This window comes from Lepidochelys kempii, chromosome 1 (assembly GCF_965140265.1).
Source record: "Lepidochelys kempii isolate rLepKem1 chromosome 1, rLepKem1.hap2, whole genome shotgun sequence".
Lineage (NCBI taxonomy): Eukaryota > Metazoa > Chordata > Testudines > Cheloniidae > Lepidochelys > Lepidochelys kempii.
The window spans coordinates 116,788,054-116,803,765 of NC_133256.1; the positions used below are offsets into that span (position 1 = coordinate 116,788,054).

General features: G+C 42.4%; 1 protein-coding gene across 6 annotated transcripts in view; it reads left to right on the plus strand.

The window, feature by feature from the left end:
• The first annotated feature begins 4,390 nt into the window (after positions 1-4,390).
• RNF149 (ring finger protein 149) overlaps positions 4,391-15,712 on the plus strand; it is a 35,753-nt gene continuing 24,431 nt past the window's right edge. For 5 of the 6 annotated variants that reach the window (XM_073351899.1, XM_073351909.1, XM_073351866.1 and 2 more), the window contains exons 1-4: positions 4,392-5,069; positions 8,788-9,038; positions 12,296-12,364; positions 15,403-15,485. In XM_073351899.1, coding sequence (XP_073208000.1) covers positions 4,607-5,069; positions 8,788-9,038; positions 12,296-12,364; positions 15,403-15,485 — 866 coding nt within the window. In that variant the 5' untranslated portion in view covers positions 4,392-4,606. Of the gene's footprint in view, positions 5,070-8,787; positions 9,039-12,295; positions 12,365-15,402; positions 15,486-15,712 lie in introns of all 6 variants that reach the window. The other variant, XM_073351885.1, reaches the window with a different exon arrangement.

Sequence of the window (15,712 nt, forward strand, 5' to 3'; positions counted from 1 at the left end):
TGAGCTTTCGTGAGCTACAGCTCACTTCATCAGATGTTTACCAGCAGGACAGTGGGGTGGGAGGAGGTATTGTTTCATGATTTCTGTGTGTATATAAAGTCTGCTGCAGTTTCCACGGTAAACATCTGATGAAGTGAGCTGTAGCTCACGAAAGCTCATGCTCAAATAAATTGGTTAGTCTCTAAGGTGCCACAAGTTCCCTTTATGTTATTGACTTTAATGCCAATTCTTTCCTCCTTTCATCTTAACCTCCTGCTCGCATCTGTAGTAGCTTTAATCTCCACGTTGATGTCCACTGGCTGCTTTTAATTGCCTTTCCATAACCTCCTCATTTGATCTTCACTTTTGGACTGACTCAATGCACCATCTTGGTCACCTCTCTTGATAAAGTTTTTATCAAACACTGCTCTTTTGTTCACTCTGAATTCCCTGTCTTGTCACTTGCTGTCCTTCAACACTGCTCACCTTTTGTCTGCCTCTAGTCTGTCACTAACTCCATTCATCATCTCCAACTTACCGCCCTCTGACTTCTCTGCTTCTCTAACCCCTCTTCTTTCAACTCCATGATCTCTACATTTAACTCTTTGGTCTCCGAAGCTCTTGACTCCTTTTATCCCCCACCCCACCCCTGGCAGTACTTTATATGTTCCTTTAATTCTCAGTCTTGGTTGTCCTCCTGATTTTGCTACTTTGATCTTTTTCTTGAAATGCTGAGTGCCTTTGGAGAGAGCCCTAAAACTACATTGCCAAGAAGTTTTAGAGAGTGCTCTAACTGTACTGGCTTCCTCTACTCTAGTGGTTCTCAACCAGGGGTATGTTTACCACTTGAAGTACAGAGGGGTCGTCCAGGGCGTACACCAACTCATCTAGATATTTGCCGAGTTTTACAACAGACTATATTAAAAGCACTACCACAGTCAATACAAACTAAAATTTCATACAGACAATGACTTGTTTGTACTGCTTTATATACAGTACACTGAAATGTAAGTGCAATATTTATATTCCAATTGATTTATTTCATAATTATATGGTAAAAGTGAGAAAGTAAGCAATTTTTCAACAACAGTGTGCTGCCACACTTTTGTAAGCTTATGTCTGATTTTGTAAACAAGTAGTTTTTAAGTGAAGTGTGACTTAGGGGTATGCAAGACAAATCAGACTCCTGATAGAGGTGCAGTAGTCTGGATAGGTTGAGAGCCACTGCTATACTCCACTTTTAAAGAGTAGATGGATTGGGGAATTTTTACTTTAACCCCTGGAATGGAATTTTAAACATATCAACCTTCATGCTGACAGGGAAAATAGCTGTTCTGCTGGTATAAACAGGGTCAACAGCGCTCAAGGCTTGGAACTGCTACGAGGTGTTATGATCACTACTGGTTCAATCAGTTTAGTGGGAAAAGGAGAAGCCTCGTTTGACAACATATCAGACGTAATATGATCATACCACATAATGCATTTTTTCTAAAAGAAAATGTTGGTGCCTGAGAGCATTAAAAGTGGTTGGGGACTAGGGAGAGAGAGTAGCTGGGAAAACATGCAGATTACTTGGGCACTAAAAACAGCGAAATCATTAAATCCTTGATATAAATTTTATTTTGTATAGCTCAAACTTTTCATACAACTAAAACAATATATAAAACTGTTATCTTGATTTTTGCCTTAGGCTTTTTTCATTTTGTTCACTTTTTTTTTTAATAATTCAGTGTTTTCCAGTCTACAGGTTTTCTCTCAGACAAATATCTATAACAGTGGTTCTCAACCTTTCTGGGCTCAGGACCCATTTGTAAATGTTTATGGCCTGTCATGACCCAGTAAATAATAGGGTGGAGGCCCTGTGGTGGTTTTGATCAGGTCCTGCCTGGCACTCACCTCACAGTGGCATCTCCTATGCTGTGGGACTGGCTGGGCTGGGTTTGGTTCTCCATTCCAGGCATTGCAACCTCTGAGGTTTCAGCATCCCTGGGGTTTGGACCTGCCACCCTGACTGGACCAAATTTGTGTGAGTGGAGTTGTGACCTGGCTCATGGGGTTGCAGTGCCATTCAGTCAAATTTGGCCTACCCAGGGTCCCATCATCATGATGACTGAGCCAAACCTGAATGGTACTAGGATCCCAGAAGTTTCAGCGCCTGGAGCAGGTAGGCGATCACAGCCAGTTCTGTGTGACAGAAGCCACAGGAGCCACCGCCCAACCTTTTGAAACATTCTGGTGACCCAATTTTGTGTCCTGACCCAGGGACTGAGAAATCCTGGTCTACAATTTGTTCATCCCTTTTAAAGGGGACACTTCCTGAATACTACAGTGCAAATAAGTGATGGTCACATAAACACCACCCTATACCGGAAACCTACTGACCGCTATATTTACCTACATGCCTCCAACTTACATTTAGGATACATCACACGATCCATTGTCTATAGTCAAGCCCTAAGATACAACCACATTTGTTCCAATCCCTCAGACAGAAACAAACACAAGATCTTTATCAACAATTCTTAAAACTACAATACACATCTGGGGAAGTGAGGAAACAGATTGACAGAGCAAGATGGATACCCAGAAGTCACCTACTACAGGATAGGTCCAACAAGGAAAATAACAGAACACGACTGGCCATCACATACAGCCTCCAGCTAAAACCTCTCCAGCACATCATCAAGATCTACAACCTATCCTGGAAAACAATCCCTCACTCTCACAGACCTCGGAGGGAAGGCCAGTCCTCCCTTACAGACAGCCCCAACCTGAAGCAAATACTCACCAGCAACTACACACCACACCACAGAAACACTAACCCAAGAACCAATCCATGTAACAAACCCCATTGCCTACTCTGTCCCCATATCTATTCTAGTGACACCATCAGAGGACCCAACCACGTCAGCCCACCATCGGGGGCTCATTCACCTGCACATCTGCCAATGTGATATATGCCATCATGTGCCAGCAATGCCCCTCTGCCATGTACACTGGCCAAACCGGACCGTCTCTACGCAAAAGAATAAATGGACACAAATCAGACATCAGGAATGGTAACATACTAAAGCCAGTAGGAGAACACTTCAATCTCCCTGGACATTCAATAACAGATTTAAAAGTAGCCATCCTTCCACAAAAAAACCCCTCAAAAAGACTTCAAAGAGAAACTGCTGCGCATTTACAATTCATTTGTAAATTTAACACCATTAATTTGGGCTTGAATAGGGACTGGCTGGTTCATTACAAAAGCAATTTTCTCTCTCTTGGTATTGACACTTCCTCATCAATTATTGGGAGTGGACCACATCCACCCTGATTGAATTGGCCTTCAACACTGGTTCTCCACTTGTAAGGTAAGTCCCTTCTCTTCATGTGTCAGTATATTTATGCCTGCATCTGTAACTTTCCCTCCATGCATCTGAAGAAGTGGGTTTTTTTACCCATTAAAGCTTGTGCCCAAATACATCTGTTAGTCTTTAAGGTGCCACCAGACTCCTCATCCCTTTTAAATGTTTATTTGAGCTCTCTTTACCTTCAATGATTTTGCTCTTCTCCTTGTCATGCTCTATTTTTGCCCATCCTCTCTATTTCTACCTGGCTTTTGACCCTCTGTTCACCCTCACTTCCTCTCATCCATTTCTCTCCTTCCCATCCTCCTCTGGGGATGACCCCTACAATGCAGGTGAGGAGTGTTTTGGAGGGTGGAGTGAGTGACTAGCTTGTGTGTCACTGACCAAACGTGGGCGAGCCTGCAGCCAGGCCTTCAATTAGTCACATCCTCTTGCTGGCATTGAAAAACAAACACAGACATCCAAGTGATGATCATCATCATCCTCTTGGTCTCCTTGGGTCTCTGCTGCCTTGGCCTTTCCAGCCCAGGACCTACACCCTGGGCACCATTGGCAGGGCTCTGAGCACTGGGAGGCGGGGAATGTCTTTTCTCCAGACCCTGCAAACGCTTCAGGGCAGGTGCCCGGCTTCACTTTGATCGTTTTCAGGGGGACCCCTTCCGTTGAGCACGTGCTTCCGCGTGGGCGGCCGGATCGGGGCCGCCCAACGCTCCACGTGCCCGGGGCCTCACGCGCTGACAGCACGGGCGCTGAGCGGGCAGCCTCCACTGTCCCCCCAAGCCCCAGCTCCTCCGGCACTCGTAGGGTCGCGAGCCGTTAAGGCTCCGCCCCCGCCCCGTGTTCTCAGGGCCAATGGTCGGGGGGGAGGAGGGAGCGGGCCAGATTTCGGGGGTCACGGGACATTAACTCGAGGACTCCTTTTTCCCGCTCGGCCCCTGCGCGCGCGCGCACGGGGCGGGTCTGTTGGCGGCCGCGGTTTGCGAAGGAGCCGCGCGCAGAGCCCCCCCGCGTAGCTCGCCGGCCGGCCCCGCCCACCGGCCACGCTGAGGGGGAGGAGCCGGCTCGGCCCGGCCTCCGCCTCCCATTAGCTGCGCTGCGGCCGCAACTCCCACGAGGGCGGGGAGGGCGCCCGTTACCTGCGCCGCGGGAGCGGCGGCGGCGGCCTGGCTGGGGAAGTGGGCGGCGCCCCTCCGCCTCTCATTCGTCCCGCGGCCCGGCAGGAGACGTGAGACGCAGGCGGCCCGGGTCTCCCCGCTCGCCGCGGCCGTGCCATGCTGTGCCGTGTCCGCCTGACGCTGGTGGCGGCGGCGCTGCTGGCGCTGGGGGCCCCGCGCGGCGGCGGCGCCCGGCTCCTGGAGTGGTACACGGCGTGGGTGAGCACCGCCTACACCGAGCCGCTCAGCAACCGCACGGTGCGGGGCAGCGCCGAGAGCGGCCGCTACGGGGACAGCTCCCCCAAGGAGAGCGCGCAGGGCCTGGTGGGCATCCCCCGCGGCGCCTCCGCCCGCCGCATGGAGGGCTGCGCCTCGGACACCGACTACGACGTGCCCCTGCCGCCGGGGAGCCGCGGCCCGCCCGGCGGGGAGCCGCCGCCGCCCTGGATCGCGCTGGTGGCCCGCGGGGGCTGCACCTTCAAGGACAAAGTCACCAACGCGGCCCGGAAGCGGGCGGTGGCCGTGGTGATCTACAACGAGCCCCGCTTCGGCAACGCCACCGTCTCCATGTCTCACCTTGGTGAGTGGGCGGTGTTGGGTCCTGGGGGGTCGGCAGCGGGCGGGGCCGGGGGGGGGGGGGCTCGGAGGAAAAGGGGCCCAGTGGGGAGTGAGGTGTCTTTTTTGGGGGGTGTGTGGAGAGGGGGGGGGCGAGCGTGTGTCTGGGTTCAACATTCCCCGGTGACACGAGATGCTTTTTCGGGGGAAAGGGAAAAGGGGAACACCATGAAGCGCCCTTAAAAAGGACGTGTAGGGCTTGTTTCCTGTCACTACACATAATACTAAAGCGAGGGGTCTGTTTGGTAGAGGCACAAAGTTTTACACCAAGCCTTTAGGAAGGGACGCAGAAATTATCGAGCAGTGTTGCAGTGAAACCATTAAGCAACTGCCCCAGGTCTTACTACTGTGAGAAGCACCACAGAATCTGAGCACGTAATACATCATAAGTGAATATGTTGCTCTTTAACTACGGGCTGAACAAAATTGTGCTGGATACCGCAGAGATGTAAAAATGGTCACTTAAGACAGGGAATTACCTATTGGCTGAGTCTTTAGTGCAGGCTTTATTGTAGTACTTACCACTTCATCGTCAAAGTACACCTTATAATCCTCACACCTTTCTGAAGTAAGGTGAGAAAAGTGATGTATAGAGGGATCAAATTGACTTGTCTAAGCATGCCTGTCTATCTGTAGCTTACAGACAGTGTCTGTGACCCTGCCAAGGTAAGAGCTCAAGTGTTCTGGCTCCACACAGTCTGCTGAATTTTGTGTATGTGAAAGCATTACTTGCTTGAGAACTTTATTTAAAAAAAAAAAACACACACACACCTAATTTTTTTTTAACTACCATCAAGTATGTTTAAAGGCATAGGAGGCGACCTTCAGGGCAGGATACAAGGAGTAAGAAATCAAAGCATAGTGGGAAAAACCCTGTTGCAGATGCCAGTGAACCTGCTGCTGTGTAATAATCTTACTAGTATCCTGGCAATCCTTCAAGAGGATTTTAAATACATTTTGGTAGTTTTTTTAAAAACAAGAGGCAGTTTTCTTTTCTCCTAGTAAAATTAGCTGAAAAAGTCAACTTTGGAGTGCTGTTGCTTCAAAGTATATTTGAAACCCTGAAGGGAAGTAAGTCCCTCTTGAAGTAATAAGTGAGTGGCACCATCCTGCAAGTTGGAATCATGATTAACTAGTACTGTTAAGCTGCTTTGTAAGGCTATGTCTACACTAGTACTTTTTGTCAGTAACTCTTTTCAGTCAGAGGTGTGAAAAAACTGACGGTATACTGGTCTGCGTTTTTGCTGGTATAGCTTATTTCATCAGAAGAAGGGGGGAGACAACAAACAAGAGGACATATTGAATATACTTTCCTGTTTAAGATTTGCATACATGTGGTTCTGAGCTATACACATCTAGGTTTAATGTACATCCGGAGTGGGATCAGAGCTACTTGTTATACTTCCTTGGCTCTCTATCTAGTATTAAACTACACAGAAGGTTAAAAAGTGCTTAGCAAAGGTTGATAAACCATGCTGATAAATAACAAGATATTATAAAAAAGAGAGAATTTCATCTGTTGGATTACAAATAAGTAAAAGTATTTAGTTTTGGATGAGTGGCTGTGCAGATGCAATGAGATTTTTTTAAACTTGTTTCCAGCTTCTAGAGTTGAATAAATACATGTACGGTTAGTTGGTTGACTAGATGTTTGTCTTCTGAAAAAAAACCTCTTTTCTTGCCAGAATCTTTTCTTCTGTAGCATGTATGTGGAGAGTAAAAAGTGATCTAAATTTCCTTATGTATCATTGATGATACTGCTCACTATAGCTGGTAATGGTCTTTGGCTTGGTTTAAAGGTGGAAATTGTTTCTGATTTCCCCCCCTTATTAACTAACTACTTGTTTTTTATCCTTGTAATGCCTAGAGTGGTGGGTGTTCTGTGACCTTAAGATCTAAATCTTCTGGAAGGAGAGTATTATTCCATTGGAAGAGGCTCAAGCTTTAAAAACTAAAGATTTTTGATGAGGATATTTGTATCCTTGAAATGAATTCTCAGTTTTCAGTATTGCTTTATGTCCACTTTAGATTGTAGGTTCCTTGGGGCAGAGACATGTCTTGCTGGTTTGTAAAGCTCCATGTACAGAAATGGCAGTGTAATAATTTCTTAACACGCATGAGTGTGCAGTCCTCTTAGGCTTGTGTGAGAACCCTCCTGCTTCCAGCATTATCCTGTCCAAAGGTTGCCTCTAAAGGATTTAATAAATACTGGAGTCAGAAAAATGTGGCCTTCTCTTGGTGGGTAATGTAGGGGTTTGTTGAATTGTTAGCCTGCATAGGGTATTTCAGTTGTGTTAAGCTAACACATTTGAAGCTACAGTATGTTGTAGTTTAGGAGGGAGCCTGGGTAATGTGACCAGCTAACACCGCTTCAAACACAAATAGCCTACATTTTAATGGGGTTTTGCAATTGTGACGTTAATGCAATTGGAAAAAACATTTTTGCCCATCAAAACATACCTTCATGGGGAGGGAACGGTCTTGAATAAGCAGTCTGGAATGTATAAGGAAGCCCATTATGTTGATCCCAGCTTTAAAGCCTGAAGTCAATAGTTTCATGAGTAGGGTGGGTTGAAATAATTCCCTATGCCACCCCAGGGTATCAAGCTGGCTTCTTGTAGTTCCGTTCCGTTCCTTGCCTCAGAACTGGGAGGAGAAAAGCAGGCTGGAAAATGTAATCCTTTGAAGAACCATAATAGTTTTAGCATACAGGGAAATAGGGGACAATACAGATGGCACTCTTGTCTCCTCCCAGGTCATCTGAAAGTTGCACCTGTGGGTCTCCAGAACATTGTTAGCAAGTAAACCCCCTTTCTTTGTTAGGTGCAATTTATTTACTTTAGAAAGATGTTGAGACAGATACCTCTGACGAAGGTCTGAGAATACGCTGTTTTCGATAAACTGAAATAAAGCCTCTAGGGAAGGGGAAATTTTGGTTTTGTTTACAGTAAGTCCCATGCATGTCTTCTATTTGTCTGGCCTGCCACAGTGCTCTGATTTTTTTTAAAAAAGCACTTATAACTTCAAGTAACTTTCACATGAATATAAAGCCTTTTCAAGTCGAGTTCCTAAGTATTTCCACAGCAAACTCTCTGACAGATACCATTTAAAAAGACTTGAAATTCCTGTTGGTCCCATCCCAGAGTAATACTTGGGATCTGGCTTGAGTACTTTGGGATCTGACTTGAAACTGTCTATTACATGTGACAAAATCATCAAGCTCTTTTGTTCTATCTTCAGCTACTACTTTAGAGTTATGAACTAACAAATGGATGCTCGTGAATGCATTCTAGTACTTTAAATAGAGACTTCAAAGCCTAATAAATTGTACTGATCTTTTTATTTGCTAAATGAATCTTCAGATCAGCATCCCATTGTATTCTGTGGAATGAGGCATGCGGGGCCTCAATAGATATGTTTTATTTCAACTATGTCTGGTTCGTGTATAATTATGTCTGGTTCTTATATATTATTCCATTTGAGAATTTCACAATGTAAGCTGTTTTTAGTAATTAAACTTGCTTTGTCAAAGTAATTTTGTTTTGTTTTCAGAATTTTAAGCATTTTCCATTAATCTTGTCCACCTCTTATATGTTAACTTTAAAAGATTGAATTGCATTCAGATAATAAACTGGAGTAAGTGCATTCTGTTGACTTTTTTTTTCCCCCCTTTTCTCCAACAGGAACGGGCAATACAGTGGTAATTATGGTTGGATATCCAAAAGGGATAGAAATTTTGGAACCAGTACGCAGAGGGATTCCAGTAAAAATGACTATTGGTGTTGGCACAAGACATGTGCAAGAATATATCAGTGGACAGTCAGTTGTGTTTGTAGCCATCGCTTTTATCACCATGATGATTATATCACTAGCCTGGCTTATATTTTACTATATACAACGTTTTCTATATACTGGGTCACAATTTGGAAGCCAGGTAATTGCAGATGGTGATAATGATTTTAAAATAACCTTATTAAAAGTTTTTAAAGTTTGTTTTCTCTCCCCTGAACGTCTCCTGTAAAATTCTTTGTCTGGATCTGTTACTAATTTTATTGAAATGTTGTTTAGCGCCATATTTTCTTGTCTGACAGACCATGGATACTGCCTAAAATTAATACTTTTTTAAATGAATACACTTATAAGCAGCATGTTAATTGGCATCTCAAGCCTATTTAGCTTTAATAACTAGATTTTTATCTGAAATATCTGCCTTCTACCAGATCAGTGTTTAATTTAGAATTGGGGAACAATTTCTGTGAAACTTGGTACAGAGCAATGTTTGATGACTAGTGCTTGCTGGGTGAGATGTATTAATTCTCTTTTTTTTCCCCTCCCAATTAAAACTGTAACTTTGGAAAAGGAGGAGGAAGCAATTCCCTATCTTCAGCTAGAGAGCTCTGAGTAAAGTTTAATGGAGAGAGTCAATGGGCCAGCCACTAATGCTCTTAAATTAACCCAGTAGTATCCTATAAATCTAAAGTGTTGTATTGTAAAGCTTTACAAAAGCTGACCCTGAAGCTGGCATTGTAATTGTAGTTCAGCCCCAATCCTCTGGTGGGCCACGACCTGGAAATTGATTGCTGGGGGAATGCCCAGTGAGTTGCAGCAAATTTCCTGGGCCAGTAGGACCCAGTAAGAGCTGGAGGTGTGGGGGGAGGGAGAGGATCAGTTCATTCCCCCTCAGTTGCTGCTGCAGATACTTCCTTTGCCTCTTTACAGTCCCTCTGCTTTTCAAGAGCAGTTCATCTGTGCTCACTGCTCCAGGGGGAGATTTGGCCCCAGGGTGAGCACAAAGGGCTGTGCAGTCAACTTTACATCTCTTTAGGAAGTGCTGTTCCAAACTTCTGGAGCTGATTACTGGGGAAAGAGTAGGTGCTCAGCAGCCCCATCGGTGTACCTCACTTTTTATTTTTATTTTTTTTTTTTTATTGTGAGACCCATGAAATGGATGGGAAATCAACTTGTGGGGGGAAAAAATCCAGTCTTCGGGATGTGGGACAACTTCAGCCATTTTGTGGGCTGCAGGAAAAAAAAGGTTAATCATTAGTCTAGTGGACTGCATATGGGGATGAGATTCGGGAGCTACCCAGTTCAAAATCTGCCTTTGCTACTGACTTACATGGCCTGGAGGGAGGGCCATCAATCATTAACCTGCTTTCCCAGTCAGTAAAATGAATACAATAGCTCATAGAGGTATTATAAAAAGCAGAGATTTTTGTACAATGCATTGAAAATTAAGCCCTGTGTAAGGATTAGGTGTTAGCAATAAAAATTTTTCCTGGAACTTCATATTTCCAGTCCAAATTAAATCTGGTGGTGGTGGTGTGGGAAATACTTTCATATCAGTATGTGCAAATTGCTAATAGTTGACAAATCCTGTGCTTAACCTGTTTCATAAAGCTAGAACATAATAGTTGGATAGATTATGGAAACATATTTTTAAACATATGTAATGAGGTGCTCCAAGGTGATGAATATATGCCTAAGAATGTGATCCTACAAACTTTACTTATGGATTCAGAGTAGCAGCCGTGTTAGTCTGTATTCGCAAAAAGAAAAGGAGGACTTGTGGCACCTTAGAGACTAACAAATTTATTTGAGCATAAGCTTTTGTGAACTACAGCTCACTGCTTTCTTTTTACTTTACGTAGTCTTCAGTCATACAAGTTGTCCTATCCTCTCAAGTAGGACTACTTGTTTAAGGGTTATAGGATCAGGCTCTAAAACTGAGAAGAGACTATTACAGGCTGTCTTTTGGAAACCCTAATTTGATTGAGTTTTAAAAAAAAAAAAAGAGAACCTTTGCAGTTGGAAGCACTCTTACTATTCAGTGGCAAAATCTGATAAAATTTATTAGAAAAAGTATATAAAAAGTTATATTGACTTCATTGTTTAAAATTAGTATTGTGCAAAAAGTAGATTGTGTAAATGGTGAATATTAAGTTCAATGGGTTTTTTTTGGGGGGGGGGGCAGGGGAGGCGGGGAAGAAGACACATGTGAAGTGATGTTGGTATCTTATGCCCTGATGGTGGATTTGGGTCCCTGTGGAACTCCACTGGATTTCTGAATAGGCATGAAGCTTCACTTGCATGGATCCAAATACAGGATTTAGATCACCCTTAACAATTTTTTACTTTAATGAACATTTAACTAAACAGTGTCCTCTTAAATTGAAGTCCTCTCCGCATGCCATTCACATTACAATAAGGGGCATATGTTTGCATTTGCAGTGGAAAAGAAAATTTGAGACCCAGACTGAGCAGAATAACATTTTTCTGTAATCTATAATCCGTATGGTAACACCCATTGTTCCATTGTTTCATGTTCTCTGTGTATATAAATCTCCCCACTGTATTTTCCACTGAATGCATCTGATGAAGTGAGCTGTAGCTCACGAAAGCTTATGCTCAAATAAATTTGTTAGTCTCTAAGGTGCCACAAGTACTCCTTTTCTTTTTGCGGATACAGACTAACACGGCTACTACCCTGAAACCTGTCATCTGGAAAAAGTATCTTTATTTTAATCCTAGTTCTATATCAAGAGGGGCTATTTAAGGTGTGACTGCTCCTCCCTCCCCATGTCCTCCTCTTACACGTAGTTGTAACTTTACAGGGAGTATGTAGCAGGTTAAATTGATTTGGAGAATTATGCAATTGATATGATTTTTTTTAAGCATCTTCTCAGGTTAAATGAAATACATTCTCTGATCATTGTCTGTGGCAAGATAACAAGGAAGATACCCCGCTGTGTCTTGACATTCCTTTTTAACTACCCATTATGCACTACCAGTATATTTGGTCATTGGATTAACTGTGGTCCTGTTATGTCTCCCCTTCTTCCTCTCTACACTGGTTGCCTATAAAGTGATGAATTGATTGTTTGTCCTTGTCCCCACATGTATCTGCACTCTGACAATACCCAGTTCTTATGCATCTCATCACTGTGTGTATTTGCTGTAGTGCCCCATACAGTGTGGAACTCACTCCTCCTTAATGTGCATTGGTGGGTGTAAGGCTTTATAAACCTACTACAGTGACAAAAGGTGGGAATTTCCTCAATGTATTTGAAGGCTTTATAAACTATACAGAACACGCTATTATTGAAGGTTTTTCATAATTTAGTTAAAAGTGAAAGAGTACCAAACTGAACTTGTGTAACATTATTTTAAACATTCTCTTACCACTTTAAGGGCCACAGAAAAGAAACCAAGAAAGTGATCAACCAGCTTCAGTTGCATACTGTGAAGCATGGAGACAAGGTAATTTAGTAACTTTAAATTGTTTTGTTTGGTCAGAATGGTCTTTGCAAGCTGTCTTCATTTTATTTATGGTTTTAAAAATAAAAATGACTAACTCCTGTTGGGCTGTCTATAAATTAGTGCATGACTGTCTCCTCTTGTTTGTTGTTAACCTGTATTTCTCTGTCTAGAAGCATGAAGGCTGGTATTTAACATCTAACAAAGATATATTTACCAGCATAGGATCTTGGCTAGTGCCAGATATCAACATTACAGTTGAATTGTGCAATATTTCCCATGATCTGTTGATTACACAATTCCATATATTACAAATCTGTTAGTCTTGGTACTGTTTTTCTTTTTATGATTCTAGAATAGGAAGAAATACATACAAATTGTGATTAATCCTTTAAAGAATGTCTCATTCCCAAAGATTTTTACATATTTCTAATCATTACTTCATGGACAAAGAAATAGCTTATTTAAAATGTATATATTAACAAAGCTTGACAGGTCTTCGCTTCTGGACTTTCTCTACATCCCATGTGGGCTTACTTTGTGAGGCTATAGGTAGATTTGCAAAGACCGGTTAAATTTAATATAACTTACTGGAGCAGGTGTACTTCTGTGAAATGAGTTTATCTAGAAGTAGTATCTTACATTGTCTGGACAGATGTATATTTTGTTTTCCTTTGGTCCAGTCATCACAATCACAACAGTTTCCCTTCTCTTCTTTATTGTTAAGGCTGATTCCCCACTCTGGCACTTCAAGTGCAGAAGGTGGGGGCCCGCAAGGATTTTTAAAAATTAATACTTGCCGCTCCAGGCTTTTATTAAACTCCCAAGGATACAGCTTTTTTCTGATCTTGGCTTGGTAAACGCTGCCACCATCCAAATGCAAAATCCCTTTTTGGAACCTAGGAAGGCGCACTTAGGACTTCCTTCCTGTGAGGTACCCTCAAGCCCTTTCTTCCAGGGAAGAGCTGAGAGAGAAAACAAAATTAGCTGTTGCTATCAGCTAATTAAACATATGCACAAACCTCTTAGGACACCAAAAATCCAATCCTGTTCTTTTATAAAGAAAAAAAAAAGTAAATTTTATTAAAAGCAAAAAAGAAAATACATCTGGAACTTAGGCTTTTGCTAGATTTAAAAGAGCAATTGCAAAAATTAAGCCCCCAAACTAGCTTTCTTGGGGTTCAGATTAAAGGTTGCAAGCAGACAAAAGCATCTGGGATTAGCACAGAGGAGTTCACTAGCCATAAGAAGTAAACAGAAATAAAGCTAATCACGTCTTTCTAAACATTTCTGATCTACTTACACATTTGGGGGTTCCAAATAAGTAGCTCTAGGTATGATCTGATGATCATGCCTGGGTTAAAGCTTCTCATAGGGTAACTGCTCCCTGTTCCCCTCTTTCCTGGAGAACCACAACACAGAGAAAGGGGAAGTTTTTTCCCCATTTTAAAAATTTCTAGCCTTCCCATTGGCTCTTTTGGTCAGGTGCCCACTCCCTTTCCTTTACCTGGGGGACTTTATTAACCCTTTACAGATAAAGCAAGCAGAGAACAGCCACCAAGAGGGACTCCACAGCCAACTAGTTGGCTGGGAGCCCACAAAAGGGAGCTCTTTCTCTCTCCCGCCCCCCCCTTCATCCATCACAATTGTAACAAATAATATAGGACTTTTTGTGTTTAAAGTAGTATAGCAACATTCAAAGTTGAAGCACTTTAAAAACACGTCAGCCTTAAGCATGTTTACAGTTTTGTGGATCTTTTCTGAGCAGTTTGGAGGATTATTGTGAAATGGACACTTATGTAGCACATAATCAAATATGCCATGGTTGGTTTCTGCCCCTGCATTCAGTGAAAAATATCTGCAGTAGTAAATGTATTTTATCAATTTAACTTTAAACGTACAGACTAGCAACTAATACAGAAATGTTACAAGTAACTTTTTATTTAAAATGACTGTTACATACAGTGTGTAAAATAGAAATTATGGGCCTGATCATCCAATCTTACTCACATCACTGCAAATGCTTACAAGAGTTGGTAATGGACACCCATACTTTTTAGTAACCTGCAGATATGAAAGACTTGCGTTGTATTTTTATGCTAGGACCCAATTTGGATATCCTTCATATTTGTTTTTGTATACAACTCAGTTAAAATTGATTACATGGTATACAAAATATCTTCATACTTAAGTTTTCCTTCACATTTATATTGCAACTGTAACTCCAAAAGGGGCAGAACATGGAGGACTCTCCCAAAAAGAGTTAATGGCATGAGTAATTGCACACTGTACTCTGACTACAGTGCGGTGGTTCTCAACCTACAGCCCAGTCAGCACACAACTGTGTCCATGTGACATCTTCAGGCCCATGAGCATTCAGTATACTCTTTTCTTAGGATTGAATGAGCGAGAGGTTAGAGAGAGAGGTTTTAAGAATCTTGTTAAGCTGCTTCATTTGGAGTATGAGGGGGGATTCTTTCCTCTCCAGTCCTTCTTAGATTTCCTGTGCAAGCCTGTTTACCAGGGCACTGTGGGAGGAGAAGGCTGAAGAAGCAGGATGAGGTACCATTCAACTCTATAAGAGTATGTTGAATGCTCATTAGCTCTTGAGACTGTAGATTGGGAGTTTAAATGAGTTGTCTGTTGCCATATCTTTCATACTTACCATGTGAAATTTCATACATCTGGAGATGGTTACCTTTATTATAATTTTTAGCTTACTAAAATGCTTGATTGCACCCCATTAAAAACACCAGTGTTCAGAGATGTAAGTCACCCAAAAAGTGCTTGGATTAACATGTGATGTGTCTAGGTTTAGCCACGATCAGTTACTTTGATTATATCAAAGGACCTTTTGGTAGAGTATTTCTCCACCTTTTGGTAGAGTATTTCTAATTGAATTAAATAAGAGAACTGCTTCTTATTTATGACATTTTAAAGCTTTCTGTTCAAATGATTATACTGTATGACTCAATGCTTGTTATATTCATGATCTTTTTAATGTCCTGGTCTACCTGTACATTTAAATGTGTTTTCTGTAGGGTTTAGATGTTGATGCAGAAAATTGTGCTGTGTGCATTGAAAACTACAAACCGAAAGATATTGTCCGAATTCTGCCATGCAAGTAAGTTTGATTGCCTTTTAAAATCTATTTTTACCATACTTTCCATAAGAAATATTTAATGAGGTTCCTAGAAACCTAAACCATTTCTGGAGTTTTGGGGTCATGAAGCTATACAATGCACTGAAGTTGTGCTATCTGTTTGTCCAGTAACATGTGCAGGGCATGAGGAGATGGTATTTCATAAATGTGGTGGGGAGTTCAGCCTCTCAAATGTTATAAACTTGTTA